This window comes from Elaeis guineensis, chromosome 15 (genome assembly GCF_000442705.2).
Source record: "Elaeis guineensis isolate ETL-2024a chromosome 15, EG11, whole genome shotgun sequence".
In the NCBI taxonomy this organism is placed as follows: domain Eukaryota; kingdom Viridiplantae; phylum Streptophyta; class Magnoliopsida; order Arecales; family Arecaceae; genus Elaeis; species Elaeis guineensis.
The window spans coordinates 30,916,111-30,934,414 of record NC_026007.2 but is presented as its reverse complement, the minus strand read 5'-3'; the positions used below and the strand labels follow the sequence as shown (position 1 = coordinate 30,934,414).

Below are 18,304 nucleotides of genomic sequence, written 5' to 3'. Positions count from 1 at the left end.
ACAAACAATCAAAAATTATGCCAGATCACCACAGACCACCAATTACATCATCACTGCAAGGACGTAAAACAAACACTATGATACAAGCACGGTTGTCAGTCTCCAATAGCCAAGAACCGTACAGCAATAGATAACAGGAGGAAGGTGAGTGTTAAACCAGCTCTCAGGACATGCCAATCTTGAAAAGAATAGAAGCTGATCATAATTAACCACCCGCAATCAATCACAGTGATTGGAACATGAACAAAATTCTATACACATGCATTACACATACATTACACATTACATTGGAAAGGTTCGGTAGATCATAACAGATACATGTGGAGTAATGATCAACATTGTTCTTGAAAATGATCTAAAACAAACATGGGGTACCCCTTATCCAGCAAAATTGGAGTACATTGTTATAGTATCCTCAGAGTCCAGTCATCTGCAATGCGGACATTGGGCTTCCGGACTGTAACTGCAACCAGGCTTGACCCTCCTCGCAGGGTGAGCGGACCAAGTTCAACATCAGCCTCCCGGTTTCCAGGTTCAATCACAGCTTTCTTTGCCCCAGATGGTAATCCTAACAAAATAATCCTCTCTATAACACAGTCTGAAGAGAATTTCCCACCAATTTTGGCAGGCCGGACATCTATTGATGTTAGCTTGCAATCAGCAAAGATAAAACGGCGATGGATGTACGCCCCTTGCTCAAAGTCATAGCTTTTGCCATCATCAACATAAAGCTCTCCTTCAGCAGCAAGTGAACCATTCAGAGCTATCACCTGATCACATAAAGCAGATTACATACATTACTAGTGAAGCAGCTTTACTCGAGGGAGCACATTGAAGATGACAATTCACTGTCAGAATTTGATTTACAAAGAAAGAGACCATCGTATTTTGCACTGGAATGCCTTACACAATTCATTGCAATTTTATGATTTTTGCAGCAGGTAATTATGATGCAAGAAACAGGATCAACAGAAACAGTAGGAAATTATAAAGCTGTCATCAACTATGCAGGAAATCGATCTGAGTCTAGGATTAAAATATACTATCAAATATCAATATCATTTTATACTTGCAAGGCCACCCACAAGTTACAAAGAAACACTTGGAACAGACCATGGAAGATTTGGAAGAAAATGGTAAGCACCTAACTCATCTATTCACATGATTGACCGACTCCATAAATAGTTCAGGTTGCAGATATTAAGCTGATGTTGCCCACTTACAAACAACACCGATGCCCCCACATAAGGATTGTAGGCACTAGATCAAGCAGAAGAAAAAAATAAGCTGACAATGATTAGGCAAGGTTGCTTCAGTTTTAGATGTACCCCAGTGATCATGATCAATAATATTTCAAAGAACGTGCCCCCGTATACTCTATGTTACTAATAATGCTTGGGCAAAAATGGCCAAGAAAAGCATGCCAGAATAGTCCATAACACCTCTTATGAGAATGTTAGAGGACTAATTACTTCCCTGACCAAGATGATCTCCCGTCTAAGATGCTTGAATTCAAATGTCCTTGAAGATCTTTTCTAGATAAATATTACTACTATAGTAGGCTTGAAAGCTAGATTCTCAATGGAAAATCCTATGTATTTGTGTTGACATCCAGGACCTTACAGTTTCCAGTCATGCAATGAAATGCAATCTCAAATTGTCCATCTCCAGACAATCTTTGCAGGTGACATTGGGACAAAATTTAAAGTGCTGGCAGCGAGACCCTACCGAATATTGGCTATTAAATGTCCTTATCACTATCAACAGTGAACAATAGATCCACAAATATCAATAAAAAAAAGTTCTACAACATGTGCAGGATGATAACTAATTTTATCTTAGGAATCATCATGATTAAGAGGAGGAAAACAATTTTACGAATATTGATTCAAGCTCTGTTTAGGTTGTGAAAGAGGTGGTTGCACATGCATGGTCAATAAGCTGTTTGTGAACTTAGCTCCACTGTCCTCCACTTTAGCCTCTTGGTTACAATTCCAAATCTGCTAAACCATCTATTATGCCAAGGGCATGGGTCAGAAAGCTAGCTTTCAACGGTGGATATGATGTGGGGCATTGGACATAGCTGAAATTTGTCGAAGGGAAAAAAAGGATAAGATTACACTTGACTTTAGTCCTGCGTCCCTTTGGGTTCTCCATACTCTCTCATCTGGAGTTTCCATCCTTAATTGGGATGACTATGGAGGGACTGTATCCTATAGAAGCTGCTCCCGGACGAGGACAAAATATAACTGGAAAAAAGTTATGCAGGGAGCAATATTATGCAGTATGCACAAGCACAAAAAGTGCAAATTGAGGCAGTGGAAAAAGTGTGGGACCTCAGTAAAATGTTTTTAGCAAGAAATAACAGATATTTTGCAAATCAAGAATTAACATATAGGAGAGACTATAAACTATCAGAAACAAATGTGGGTACCCAGTGTGGACCGGCTAAAAGGTGAAAGCTATAACCCCCAAGCCCATGGCAGCACGTTGTGGTCACCTAATAGGACCTCTTTGCATTTAACTACACAGATCACATAGAACTGGGGTATTTTTGGGTCCACTTAAAAACCATTCTTCTTGCCAATTGAAACAACACAAATAACACTATGAATAAGACATCTTCAGACATTTCCCATGGCACAAGTGTGTGTGTGTCTCTGTGAGAGAGAGAGAGAGAGAGAGAGATGAGGCACAGATCCAATTCACAAGCTGTAGCAATAGAACCAAGGATCAGCAAAAAACACAGAAACATCATCACCAGTGGCAATGGTCAAAAATCATGCTCTTTTTCCAGAATTTTTTTATTTCTTTGAGTTTCATACAAAATAAGATCTACTATAAGTGGGTATGGCAGCTAGTCTAATTGCTGTATAGTACGGCTAAAACACCCAACAACTTTTCATACTTTCCCTTTAATCACAAAATCCCAGGCGAACTGTTGAAAAAACACTCACTTAGGATACAATCCAGTACATACTCTATTGGATTAAACAAATGGACTTAGTTGTTATCCAATCTATCAAGTCTTTAGCCTATAGTTGACTATCTCTTTTATTTTCAAGAACCAGTTGGATGAAAAATATTTCAAAATGAATAATCATGCAGTTAAACATCATAGTTAAATTTATAGGTCATTCTCACAGAGATATGCCCATGAGCGCATATAAACATGCAAATGCAAACATGTATGTCCATGTACTGCAAAGTGTCAACCAAAACTTCTTGTTTTCATATAACTTCTCCCAAGACCTAGATGATATAGACATTCATGAAGAACTCTTTCTTCATTCTTATCCACAGACTCCTTCCACTGTGGATCATTCTCTTCCCAATTCTATATCATCTAGGTCCAAGGCAGATCAAGTCAAATCAACACCCAGGCTCTAGACTTGGCTATTAAATCCTATAACAAGCACAGTCCTTTAATACCTAAGTCTCAGAATGCCTACCTGGGATATGTAGTAATGAAAAAATAAAAATTGATAGGAGATTAAGTCCTGCTAAACTTTGATTCAGAACACTAGGAGAAAATTAACACCAAGATTTAGAATTTAACCACATATGCCTTAACTGGTTAGCCCAAAAAGAAGCATATTTTGTTTATATCATGGACAGTATTAACAGAAAGCATCAAAGATCAAAATGCATACAACAGATTTATTTTACATATATTAGCATTTTTAATTAAAACATCAATGAAAAAGAATCTCCAGATAAATCAATTCAGAAGTGCCCCACCACATTACTTTAGATAAATATCCTGACAAAAGATAAAGGTCACATATATTGCAGCATAACCATACATAGAACTACAAACCAAAAGCAAAAGAACATATCTAAGTAAGGATTAGATGACATGTTCCCTCTATGATGCACTAAATTGCAATAAGCTTAATTTTTGATTTTTTTTTTAAATGACACAGAAGACAAGCATACAAAATATAAATTTCAAATTTTCAAAGCAAATGTTTTCCTTATAAAACAACAAAAATAAATTCAATTAATGGTAAAACATCTAAGAAACTATCTCAACATATGTCCTATGTTATTTTTGAAAAAAAAAATAATATTATCTAAAAACACCTTGTGAAAAAATAATAAAAAGATCTTTACAGTTCCCTGGGTTTGTTAAAAGTCCAAAAGCCCACCATATATGGTTGTTGACCAGAATAAAATAAAGCAAATTGTCATAAAGTGATACAGTTATTTTAATTAAATGTTATTATGAAAGAATAACAAAAAAGATGAAATTCAGCATCTTTCTGATGATGTAATAGCTTAACCATAAACATGACAAACCAGAATTTCAGGTTAGAGTATGCACTTATGCTTTGCCAAAACCCAAAATTATTCCAGTCAGAATGAATTGAAGTGTTCCTTTTAGACACCATCACATTTCTATGCAAGTCAGATGGTAATTGACTGCATAAGAGGCAGCTTTAAAGGAAATCTAGGGCTCAACAGGTAAAAAAGACCACCAAGTATATAAAAGACATACCAGAGTGTAAGGATCATTCACCATTTGAGTAGAACTACGCCTAAATCTGTCCTTTCTGGGTACTATAGTTCCTGCCTTCTGGAAACTGGGTATGCTGTCTTCTGAAACTTCCAATTTGTGAGATATGCCACCAGTATATGCAGCTCCATTTCTCATGTTATACCATGACTGCCCCATGGGAAGATAAACTGACACAGATTTTTGCCTCTGTCCGACATCAAGAGTAGATACCAAGAAATCCTCAAATTGTGGTCATAGTTATAAAAAAATAGAAAGAATACTAAAACAGAGAATAAATCATATAAGATACCTTTTCATAAATCCCTTGGACCAACAAACTTGGCCCAACCATGAAAGCCTCACCAGTATTATATGTTTCTTTATCAGCAGGGAATTCTAGCCATAGAGGGCGCATAACAGGAATGCCACTTACACTAGCCTCTCTGAATAGTGTATAATAATATGGTAACAACGAATATCGAACATGTACTGCCTCTCTTATCAAGGCAGTGTTGTGCTCTCTGCAACATGGCCATCAAGAAGTATGATCAAAAAAACGTCATGATGTTAACCAAAAAACAAAAAACAACTTTCTATTGTCTAGGAACCTTTGCACAGTACAAAAACGAGATGTTGTGAGAAGCCAAGTTGTACTTAAGTAACTTGTATGATAACCAAGTTTCACTAACAGATGAACTTATCTGTCCCAGGAAACAATACAGTAATGAGATGCAAATTCAATAAGCCAATATATATGTTTGCAGTTGTGTCTTGCATACATATCTAAAGATCAGGCATTAGAAACATTAGAAGATTCACAAAGTCTACTAAAATAAAAGTACTAGAAACAATAAAAATTTACCACATAATTTAAACTTTTCCATGAATATTACTCATTCTTCTACAATATACAAAGGGCATGCCATGTTCAGATCCAAAGATCAGGTCCAATAAATGGTCAAAGTATTCATAGAACAGGAGCAATTAGTTAAGAAAATAAGTCGAACTGGATAAAACAAAAAGGTTCTTTACATCGTATATGATATCTTAAGATCTTCCAACTGCCAGCCCCAACAATTTTCATTTTTCTAGAGCAAGACAATCCTCTCAACATTCATTCACAAGATCACAGCCGTCGTACGATTATATGCTATGAAATACATCTAATAGTGACTAGAGGCCAGTAATGACTTAGTGAAGGATTTGTATATGATACTTCTATTTAATTATGATAACTCTAAAAGTCATATGAGACCAACTGCAAAAGAAGGTTCCTGTTGAAACACACAGGATATGTACTTGAGTTGCACAGTATTCTATATGAAATTTTGATGGAGTAAGAATTGGAACAATTACAGTAACAGTATACATTAAGTTAAGATAATTAATGATGGCACTAGATGAAACTTTGACATAAAGTCTCTGGTTGTTTTGAAAATTGCACTACTGAACATGGATGGAAATGTTTGACTGTCATAAGCATATGTGTAAATTATAAAGAGGCAGGGTCAGGCTTTTAGCCTTTAGTTCGAGTAGATGACTTCCAATTCAGTACATCAACTATTTTAGTGATCCAAATAGCAATATTACTGAAAAACATCAAGACATGAGAATTTTAAATCTTCTACTAACTTCGCAAAATAAGGAGAAAAGATGGCCTTCACTAGTAATTGGTAAAAAAATGAAAAATAAAGATGATATCTAGTTATCTCTAGAGGGTGAGCCTTGGCGGCATAATAGTAAGTTGTTCTATTGTGACCTGAAGATCACTAATTCAAAACATGAAAACAGCCTCTCTGCACAGACGGTTAAGGCGGCGTAAATTTGACTCTTGCAAGATCTCATAGTGGCAAGAGCCGCATGCACTGGGCTACCCTTTCTAGTTATATCTGTAGTGTTGATGAGATAGATGAGAATCATCATACTGAAGCAATTTCTTTGTTGTAGAGATTGTAGACTTTGTGTTTAGTAAATGGTTCGATCTTAATGTGCATGACATTCTAACAAATATGTGTACAAAAGCATGCCAAGTTACCCTCAAGTCAGATAATATAACTTCCTCACAAAAATTCCAATAGTCAATAGTATAGTTGCCAATAAGTAGTGTTCAATCGATATACCAATAATTTAAACTATCATTTAATGACCTGCCATATCATATCGGTCTCGTACCGGTACACTGTCTTGTACAATTATAACACTCACTATGCTATCTCATACTATACTGAACCGCACACTATAATAAGATGATATCAGTATGGGATCCACTATCGAGACTGTGAATTTTGGGTTAAGCCTTTATCTGTGGTAGTTCAACAACCTTTTACCTTTGCTTCCAATTGCTCCAGATGGAATCTACTAAAGTAGTTGACCCAGTAAAATACCACCACATTGCATGCCAGCAACCCATAAAAAAATATGTAATGCTTTCTAGGCACTTCTATATCATAATTATGCAAAGCAAGTGCAGAGATGGGAATATATGTAAAAATGCAGTGAACATTGGTCCTAGAACATGATGGGACAGAAGAAGTGCCTAAGGATATGATTGTTGTAATGGATAAATTATAACTTTATTCCATCTGAAGGTTATACTGCACTTTGTTTCTACTAGTGTTAGGCATGTGGATTGTACAAAAGAGGACATGCAGATTGTACAAAAATATTTTCTACTATTTATATTATAATTATTACATTGAATATGTGATATATATTAAATAGGCTAGAGAGAAAAATTACTTGCAGACAAAAGCAAAAGAAAAGGAGAAAAAAATGCCATTCCTCTCAGTCAAACCTGTGGCTTTGTCTATTGGATACAACTTGGGTTTGGTTTAAGCCAGGAACAACCAACCTGACCCAAACTTTCCTACTAACCCCGGTCTTTTCCCACTATCTGCCTTTCTATCCATCCCCAACTAGGAAAGGGAAACCACCCACCATAGGAGATGAGATAAGCAAAAGGATAGAAGGAGGAAAAAGCATCATTCGTCCAACTTGTTCCTACGCCTTTTTCTTCTTGGATGAAACTTAAAGTCGGCTCAAGTACGAACGACCTACCGCAACCAATCTCTACATGATCCAACCCATTAATCTATTTAACCAACAAAATTAGAAACCAACCTCCAACCAACTATTCATTTCAAACTTACATAATTATCACATTATACCTATTAATAATTGTTGAAGATTCGACTAAGTTATTACCGAATCATTGCTGATATTGAAGATTTTCTTGCTGTAATTTTCTTACCATTATTAGAAGATTCCCTTAGCTGTTTTATTCTGTACAGATTTAGTCAACTCTTGTAAATTAGAAAAGTCTGGTTGTAGGCTAGCTGTAGTAGTTATTAGCTCCTATTATTGTGCCCTGTATTATCTCTTATATCTCCTATAAGAAGGAGGCCGTGTAAAATTTTTTCTGTACTGAATCAATAAGAGGATGTTTGGTTCGCAACCGGAATCAGAATGGGAATGAAAATCAGAATGGCTTGGAATTGGAATCGGAATGGCCAAATCCCCCGAAGCGTTTGGTTCATGACCGAAATCGGAATTGGAATAAAAATTTGAATCTATAGAGAGAAGGGATTAAGTTCTATATAGATTGAGCCATTCCCATTCTACTCTGGAATCGGAATCGGAATGGAACTCCTTCCAACCAAACGGTTGGAATGGGAGTCACTCATTTCGATTCCGATTCTAGACCCCCACTCCTTCCAACCAAACACCCCCTAAAATTATTTCTATTGTTGATATGGTATCAAAGCAAAACAAAATTTTGCTCCTGTGAATGCTCTAGTGTAGCCGTTGCCCATATGCCGCTGCTGTCCCTTCTTTTGCTCTTTTTTATCCTAAATCTTGTTTTTTGTCTCTATTGTTATCATGTCAGACAATTCATCCAAGTCTTCCCCTGCTATCCAAGTCTTTACTGGACTCAATATTGAGTTCAATGAGGTTAGGGGGAGGATTATTGGCAGACAACTACTCTCTCCCATTGAAGAAATCTTCTTGGAAGAAAGAAGAGAGGAGGCCTCCACAACTAATGCCACTGAGACCAGTGTTTTCAGCCAAGAGTAGATGGATCATCTTCCTAAACTGCTAAAATCCAATTCCTCATCTGGTATGCCTAGTGTTTACCTTGCTCAAACAGGTAGTGACTCTAATGCTTTATCTTGTTGTTCAAATTCTACTCCTTGGATCATTGATTCAAGAGCATCTGACCACACGACCAGTTTTTCTCATCTATTTAATACCTATTCTCCTTGTTTTGGAATGAAAAAATTAGAATTGCCGATGGTAGTTTCTCACCTATTGTAGGGAAAGGCTTAATCAAACTCTCAGGGAATATAGATCTTAAATCTGTTCTCCATGTTCCTAAACTTGCCTGTAATCTCTTGTCCGTGAGTAAACTATCCAAAGATTCTAACTGTCGTGTTTCATTCTTTGATTCTCATAGTGAATTACAGGACTAGAGCTTGGGGAGGATGATAGGCAGTGCTAGGATGATAGATGGTCTTTACTATTTTGATGACGACTCCTTCAGTAATAAAAAAGCTCAAGGTTTCAGTAGTATTAGTTCAAATTCTATTTATGGACAAATAATGCTTTAGCATCTTAGACTAGGACATCCTAGTTTTTCTTATCTTAAACATTTATTTCCTACTTTATTTAAAAATTTGGATTGTTCATCTTTTCACTGTGAGATTTGTCACTTATCAAAAAGCCATCATTCTACTTATATCTCAAAACCCTATCGTGCTTCTAAACCAGTCTATTTAATTCATAGTGATGTTTGGGGGCCTTCAAAGGTTATAAATTTATCTGGAAAAAAATGGTTTGTGACTTTTATAGATGATGATACATGATTATGTTGGATTTACTTGATGAGTGAAAAATCTGAAATGGAAAAACTGTTCAAAGATTTTTACAACATGGTGGAAAATCAATTTCAAACAAAAATCAGTATATTTCACTCCGATAATGGAACGGAATATTTTAATGAGTGCTTGGGAAATTTCTTGAAAGAAAAAGGAATTCAACATCAATCTACCTGTCATGATACCCCTAAACAAAATGGAATTGCTGAGAGAAAAAATAAACATTTACTTGAAGTGGCCCGTGCCATCATGTTTTCTATGCATGTTCCAAAATATTTATGGGGAGAAGCTATTTTAATGGCATCATACTTGATTAATAGGATGCCTACTCGCATTTTAAAATTTGTCATACCTTTAGAGTGCCTCAAAAAAAAACTTTTCCAGAATCTAGAATACCCTCTGATTTGTCATTAAAAGTCTTCGGGTGCATGGTATTTGTTCACATACCTGAGAAATTTCGATCTAAACTTGATCCTAGAGCTGAAAAATGTGTTTTCATAGGTTATGCTCCAAACAAGAAAGGATACAAGTGTTATAATCCTCAAACTGGAAAAGTCCATGTAAGTATGGATGTTTCTTTTTTGGAAAATCAACCTTCAGCAAAGATTATATTCAGGGGGAGAAAGAGAGAGAAGAAGTCAATTTTTGGAACATTTCTATTCCTCTACCTAATATAATTCCCAATTCCACTTCTCCTGTTTTTTCCAAAACACAAACACAGGAAAAATCTGTTCAGGATATTAGAAATAAAGGAAATTCTTGTCAACCATTGCCAAATATAGATGTATCACAAACGGGGGGAGAAATACTACAAAAAGGTGAGCTTCTGGTTTATACTAAAAGAAGGATTCATAAAAATGATGAAGACCTGCCTATTACTCTAGCACAAGATCAACCAAAATCTCCGAGGGATGGTCTACTAAACACTCCAGGTAATCATATTTTTTCAATTCCTTCTTCCATTATACCTTCTAACAATAAGCCCTCAGATCTTGATCTTCCTATAGCCCTCAGGAAAGGCATTCGAAAATGTACCAATCACCCTATTGCCAAATATTTATCTTACCAAGGACTTTCTAATAACCATAGAGCATTTACTTCTAAAATCTCTCACTTGTTTGTTCCAAGAAACATTCAGGAAGCACTAGATGATCCAAATTGAAAGTTAGCAGTTATGGAAGAGATGAATGCTCTTACAAAAACTGGTACTTGGGAAGTACTTGAATTGCCAAGGGATAAGAAGACAGTAGGGTGCAAATGGGTGTTTACTGTAAAGTGCAAGGCCGATGGTAGCACAGAAAGGTACAAGGCAAGGCTAGGTGGCAAAAGGGTTTACACAAACCTATGGGATTGATTACCAAGAAACGTTTGCTCCAGTAGCAAAAGTTAACTCAATTCAGGTTCTCCTATCTTTGGCTGTGAACTCCAATTGGCCCTTACATCAATTGGATGTAAAAAATACCTTCCTAAATGGAGATTTGGAAGAGGAAGCTTTTATGAGTCTACCACCTGGGTTCGAGGAAAGGTTTGGTAAAGACAAAGTTTGTAGATTAAAAGTCATTGTATGGCCTCAAACAATCCCCAAGAGTTTGGTTTGAACGTCTTGGGAAAGCTGTAAAAAGCCATGGTTACACTCAAAGTCAAGCAGATCATACTATGTTTTATAAACATTCAAATGAAGGGAAAATTGCTATCTTGATTGTTTACGTGGATGATATAATCTTAACAGGTGATGATCATGCTGAACTGGAAAGATTGAAGAAGATACTTGCTGATGACTTTGAAATCAAGGACTTGGGTACATTGAAATATTTCCTTGGGATGGAATTCGCTAGATCTAAGGAAGGTATATTTGTCAATCAACGTAAATATATACTTGATTTACTTAGTGAGACAGGTTTACTTGGTTGTAAAGCTGCTGAAACACCAATTGAACCCAAGTTAAAGCTACAAGCTGCCAAACCCGAAGATGTGGTGAACAGGGAGCAGTATCAAAGACTCGTTAGAAAACTAATTTATTTCTCTCATACACGTCCAGATATAGCTCTTGCATAAGCATGGTGAGTCAATTCATGCATTCACCAAGAAAGGAACACTTTGATGCTGTGTACAGAATCTTGAGATACTTAAAAGGGACTCCTGGAAAGGTCCTGTTGTTTAAAAAACATGGACATCTCCAAATTGAAGTCTACAATGATGCAAATTGGGCTAGAAGTATAACCGATAGAAGATCAACTTCTGGCTACTGCACTTTTGTTGGAGGAAATCTTGTTACTTGGCGAAGCAACAAACAAAATGTGGTGGCTAAGAGTAGTGCAGAGGCGAAATTTACATCGGTTGCACATGGGATTTGTGAAGTGATGTGGATTAAAAGATTATTAGAAGATTTGAAGATTTCTGATCCGTCACCCATGAAAGTATACTGCGATAACAAAGCAACGATTTCAATTGCTCATAATCCGGTTCTTCATGATAGAACAAAACATGTGGAAGTGGACAGGCACTTTATTAAAGAAAAACTCAATAATGGGCTAATTTGCATGCCATACGTTCCAACCACCGATCAGATTGCTGATATACTTACAAAGGGGCTATATAAGAAGCAATTTGACAGTTTGATTAGCAAGCTAGGAATGAAAGATATCTTTAAGCCAGCTTGAGGGGAAGTGTTGAAGATTCGACTAAGTTATTACTGAATCATTGCTGATATTGAAGATTTTCTAGCTGTAATTTTCTTACCATTATTAGAAGATTCCCTTAGCTGTTTTATTCTGTACAGATTTAGTCAACTCTTGTAAATTAGGAAAGTCTGATTGTAGGCTAGCTGTAGCAGTTATTAGCTCCTATTATTGTGCTCTGTATTATCTCTTGTATCTCTGATAAGGAGGCCGTGTAAAGTTTTTCGATACTGAATCAATAAAATTATTCCTACTTTAGATCAAGGTCTGCGGAACCGGTACCGGTGGCCGGATTGACTGGTCGGCGGTATGGTTCGGCATGCTTCCGTTCCATTCCGAACGGAGCCGAACCGGAGAAGAAAAAGAGAGAAAGAGAGAGAAATAGAGAGAGAGAGGGAAGAAGAAAGAAAAAGAGGGAGGGGGTCCGCTGGAGGGGCCGTCGGAGGGCCTCCGACGGGCCGCCGTGGCCCGTAGGCGGCGTTTACGGCCCCTGCGGTGTGAAACAGGGGCGGATTATTTTCGTATTTTTTTTAAAAAAAATATTGCCCCTGTTTCCATATTTTTTTTAAAAAAATATTTTTTAAAATGAAGTCGGCACTAAATTTGCTAGCATCACTTAAGTGAAGCCGGCAAACCCCATGCCGGCTTCATTTAAAAAAATATTTTTTAAAAAAAAGAAAAACAAGGGTGGATCGCCCCTGTTTCACACCACGGAGCCACAGGAGGCGTTTACGCCGCCCGACGGCCTGCCGGAGGCCCTCCCAGCAGACCTCCCTCCCTCTTTTTCTTCCTCTCTTTTCCTCGTTTTCTCTCTTTTCTTCCCTGACACCGGCATGTGCTGTTTTCCATGTCGGAACCGTCTTGGTTCCCCGTCGGGACAGTTCGGCATGCCTGTACCAGACGGTTCGGCTCGGTACGGCATTCCTTGCTGTAGATAATAATTGTTATCTTTATCATATCTGAGCTTATAAAATGATATTACTATTACTAAAAATATGATATTAACTTATTTCTTCAAAGCCTTCATTGATGTTTCAAATTTTATTTTTAATTACTAGAACTAGTGTCTGTCAGGTGCGACATATATGTAAGGAATATCTTTTGGATGACATTTCCCAGTAATGTATAAAAAATCTAACCCATACTGAACTCTATTTTTCAGAGAGAGAGAGAGAGAGACCAGACATCAGAAACTTTGGAGTATGGGAAGCACTAGACACCTAGCCTTCTTAGGCACAGTATGGGGGCCTTAGAGTCCAACATGCATGTGCTACACTCCAAGACTTTCCCATCATATATAAAGATAGTACCTTTCTTGTTATTTTATATATATATATATATAAACTTTTGTTTGATAATATCTTCTATATATCAATAGTTCAATCAATGCTGATGGTACCATCGTGAACTGTCTGGTTTATGGCATACCGAGCCGTGCCGGAGGCCGATCGGAATGGTTCCGGTCTTTCGATCAAGTAATCAGCAAGAGAGGGGGAGAGGGAGAAGGAAAGAGAGGAAGAGAGAGAGCAAGGGAGAGGAAGAGCGAGAGGAAGGGAGAGGGCAATAATGAGTGAGGGCTACCAGATTAGGACCAACGAAGGGGGGGTGGGGGAAGAGAGCTTTCGAAGCCCTTTCCTCCAATGCATCGAAATTGGGGCCCTTATATTGAAAGGAAACAAAGACATCAACCCCTTTTATATTTTTCTAAAATATTTTAAAGTGAAGTCGGCAATTGCTACTTAGTTCACTTATTATTTTTTTAATAATTTCATAAGTGAAGTCGGCAACATGCCCTCTCTCCCCTACCAACTTCACTTTAAAAAATTCCAAAAAAAATATAAAAAGAGGCCCATGCCCTTATTTCCTTTCAAAACAGGGGCTCCGACACACGAAGGAGAGAGGGCTTCAAAAGCCCTCGCTCGCTACCACCCTTTCCCTCTCTCTCCCTCCCTTCCTCTATCTCTCTTCCTCTCTTTCCTTCTCTCTCTCATTCCTCCTCTCTCCCTCTGATGCCCTATCCCGTTGTCCCCCTCCCTTCCTCCTTCCCTCTATCTCTTTTTCTCTCTCTCCTTCTCCCTCTCCCCCTCCCTAGCCAGAATGGCACAGCACTGAAGCATACCATACCACACCATCGACCTACCAGCATGGATGTCGGTTCTAGTATTATAGACCTTGAGTGCAATCTTTTTTTTTTAAATTTTTATTTGTCTTAATCCTATTTATTAGAATTTGATACTAAAGTCTTTTTTGTTCATTTCCTCCCACATCTTAGTGGTACTTTATTTTACTAGTATATATGTGTTTGTGTGTGCATTCCAACTTTTGAAACATACAAATCAAGCCAGACTCAAACATTTCCGTGTTACATAATAGCATAAAAAATGAGCTTTCTTATTTCTTTGTTAAAATTTGTGAGTTTACAGCATACATAATATGACCTACTGTCTGTCAATTTTAGGGCCAACACTGATTGTGCTTTAATTTAAAAAATAGAAGAACATTAAAAATTATTTGGTGAACACAGAAATATATACCCTTGGAAATGCTTAATAGCCTTAAATCATTTTAAAAGCTAATGTCAACATATCTTTCCGTTAAATTTCTGTACAAATTTATCTGTGGCAGAAACAACAGTAAACATGGAAAGCTTAAAATGATAAAGAGATTTTATAGATTGAAGTACCACATAATTATCATGAAACAAGCTAAATGTAAACAAGAGTCATCTTCACCATTGCAGAGGTTATAAATTGCACTGGGCTCCTTGAAGACAAAAGTTAAAAAAAAAAAAAAAAACAAAAAAAAAAACTAGGTCCACTAATTTCAAACATTTGTTTGTTCATAAGTAGTGTCCACTTAACCCACTGGTCAAGTAGATTGTTGTCCTATTATTTAACTTAAAAATCTAGATGTAATCAATGTACCATAAGTGGTTGCCTATGCCATTTTCCAAGGCACGAAAAATCTGACATTACTTGAAAATGAATGAGGCAAAAATAGACCAGGATGCAAAGCAATTTCTCTCATTTAACTTTATATTTGACAAATAGGTGTAAAAACTTCTTACTGAAAAGAAAAAGGCTCCTTTGAACAAAAGATAGTACCATAATTCTTCATTTGAATGATAAGATGATTCTTTACCAAAAAAAATGATAAGATGATTAAAGTAACACATAAAGATGAGGATTTATATGATGGTTAGAATTGCCAAAATAGATGTGTTCCATAAACTATCACCAATCCAGGCAATAATCAACAAATCTAGAAGCGGGAACCAATGGGAGCTTCTAAGATGCCTAACTTACCTTGCTAGTGTAAGTATATTCTTTGGATGATGCAAGTAGCTCTAAAAAGTAACAACCTTTACCTGGGTTTGTTTAGATATTCCAAGTTGATGCACAGCCAATGTATGCAATCTATTATGATGCACAATCACGGTATCGAATATCGAGCGACTGGACCACACAGATTCCAGGTCAGAACAGTAAGTACTGCTGTACATACTATAACATCATTGTTTATCGGCTGACACAGCTTGAGCCGGCCAACCGTTACTACAGCCATCTGTAGCCTCCAATTTTTCCATTTTTCCTTGATTCAGTGCTCATTTTCACAAAAAATATGGTAAATGTAGTGATTTAAATGCCGGAATCATTCTATCTTATCTGTATTGAAGTTTTGCATTTCTATTTAACTGTGTTTTGTGGTGTAATACATATTGTCATATAACTTATCTAAAAAATACATTAGACAACTACATTTGTGCATTTTATACAAAGCCAACCAGCACAATCTGGCACTTGGAGAGCTCCCCACTGCCTCTCACTCTGTCGCCTCCACATGATATTAAAAACAAAGTCAGGGGATTACAGCTGTCCATCCCAGCACCAAGAGATTCAAGCTCAATCTGCCTCAATCAGGCATATACTAGATTACCTATACTAGGCTTATTGAGGCCCCAAGTATTTGTTCAACCATATCGGTTGGTATGGGGTCAGGGCCAGTATGCCTGGTAGATCTTGTGCAGAATCAAGTCAGCTGCTTATACTACTTGATAAGAAATTGAACATAAGATACAGCAAAACCATATTTGAGGGCCAACGAAAGAAAGTGTTCTTGAAAGTCCAGAAAGTAGTATTCATCTATATAAATAATTTCAAAATTAGTAAATTTCACCTACTTGTGGTTGTTTTATGCTTCATAAGTGAATCCGCTGATGGTACATCAAACCAAAGAAATGAATGCAGAAATAACAAAATAATACTTCTATAACATTTGAATATACAAGTCAACATATTAATGTTAGCGCATGCTGTGCCAAACTCTAGCAATAAAAGATAATTTCTTGAATAACTGGGAGAAAATATCAGGGAGCAAGTATAAAAGCTAAAGCACGATTCAAGATGGTGTGACAACCTAAGTTCCCTGTTGCTACACCACTGTGAATAATATGGCACACTAGCAAGCTACATCAATTCTGACATACAGAATCCAGGAGACGTTTTTGAATAAATTACCCAAATAACCAAGGTTCCCGTCTCTTAGTGTCTTGATGGGCATGAGCTCTAAAGAAAGGATAGTAAGCACCTAATTGGTACCAACGCACTAACAGTTCAGGTTCTGGGTTGCCAAAGAATCCACCAACATCCGCACCTATATAGATCACAAATATCAGGTAAGTCCATCGAAAAGAAGGCAGGAGCCATGTCTATTGAACAAGTTACTCACCAGAGAATGACAAGCCAGTAAGACCAAGTGTTAAAATCATTGGAACTGAAGCTCTGAGTTGGTCCCAATTTGCAGAGTTATCTCCAGTCCAGACTGTACCATACCGTTGACTTCCAGCAAAGAAAGCCCTTGACAAGACAAATGGCCTATCCATTCCATTACCACGCTTTAGAAGTCCATTTGATGTAGCCATGTGGAAGTAGTATCCATAGGCATTATGTACCTCCCTGTGCTCTACATCTCCATAATGTATTGCATCCCTGGGCATGGTAATCTGACAAAATCAAATATATTTTTTAGATAGCAGCATCAATAAAATATGTTGTTTCAAAAGCATGAAACTCACATATACATAGTATTCATGCAAGGCATTACAGCATAGTGTTTGATAATAGATAATTTGATATGGCTAAATGACAAAAGAAAGAGCAATTGAAAGAATAAATGCCAAACAGCTCATTTTGAGCCAAAAAGCCAACACTAAATCTTTGTAGTAGTCTGATGGAGTAAATAACCAGGTCTATGACAGTAAACTTACCGACCAGCAAAAGGAGATAGGTTAAGAGTTATGTTTGTAATCTGAATGTAGCACCTAGAAAAACATCATATGGCATGAAGATCCAGGTTAAGGATCAAAACTTCATTTATATTTTATTTTGTAAGACTCCAGATTAAAAGAGGCAACTTCTTTTTGATGCTCTATGCTTTTGCTGGCATTTTCACAAAATATGATCTAACAGAAGAGAATATGCACTACATGTATGATACATATTTAGTAATCCCAGTGCCCTATATGGGTGAGGGAGCTAATTGAAAAAATGTGATTCTGTTTTTTGTTCAAGTTAGATTTGACACAGATCCTTTAATTCAGCCTCAATTATTCATCATCAAGTAGTCAAAACTATAAAGATAAACAGTGGTACAAAAATTTCAACTTTTTTAGTGCAGCTTGAGGATAACATAATTATCCAGCAAGGTAGACAATGAACTTAAAAAAGGCAACACAAAGGACCGAAAAAAGTTAGGCAAATAAATGATAGATGATCTTTTTACCTTTTTATTTTGAGAGAAGACACCAGTATATATACATGTCTTCCCGGTTAAGAATAAAATGGTCATGATTTTCTCTAAGGACTCCTTTTGCCAAATAAATGCTCATAATCATAATTACTGTAACAAAAAACAAATCCCTATGGAAATTAATATTGAAGGACACCTAGACCACTCTAAAACATGAGCATAGATCTTATAAGACTACCTAAGCATAAAATGAAAACATAAAAATTTCTAGATCTATTTTTGGCCAAAATAGACTCACAATGTTACTTCAACACTACAAATAAGTGGAAACTAATCAAACAAACAAATGATTCAAATAGCTAACAACTAAAATCTCTAGAAATATCAAAATAAGAAATCCAATAACTTCTAATCTGAAAATTAAAAAAAAAGAGAGAATCACATTCACAACTGAAAATGGAGTCGTTTAGGAACAAGATCCAGGCACTTCCTCTTGAAGCATT

The 18,304-nt window shown here is 36.7% G+C and overlaps 1 protein-coding gene across 1 annotated transcript in view; it reads right to left on the bottom strand.

Moving 5' to 3' along the window:
• Positions 1-232: 232 nt before the first annotated feature.
• LOC105034860 (probable glucan 1,3-alpha-glucosidase) overlaps positions 233-18,304 on the bottom strand; it is a 36,603-nt gene continuing 18,531 nt past the window's right edge. Inside the window, exons 2-6 of the mRNA XM_010910175.3 lie at positions 16,782-17,055; positions 16,571-16,706; positions 4,812-5,022; positions 4,502-4,708; positions 233-770 (exon numbers count right to left, since the gene is read on the bottom strand). Of these exons, the coding sequence (XP_010908477.1) occupies positions 405-770; positions 4,502-4,708; positions 4,812-5,022; positions 16,571-16,706; positions 16,782-17,055 (1,194 nt within the window). The 3' untranslated portion in view covers positions 233-404. The remainder of the gene's footprint in view (positions 771-4,501; positions 4,709-4,811; positions 5,023-16,570; positions 16,707-16,781; positions 17,056-18,304) is intronic.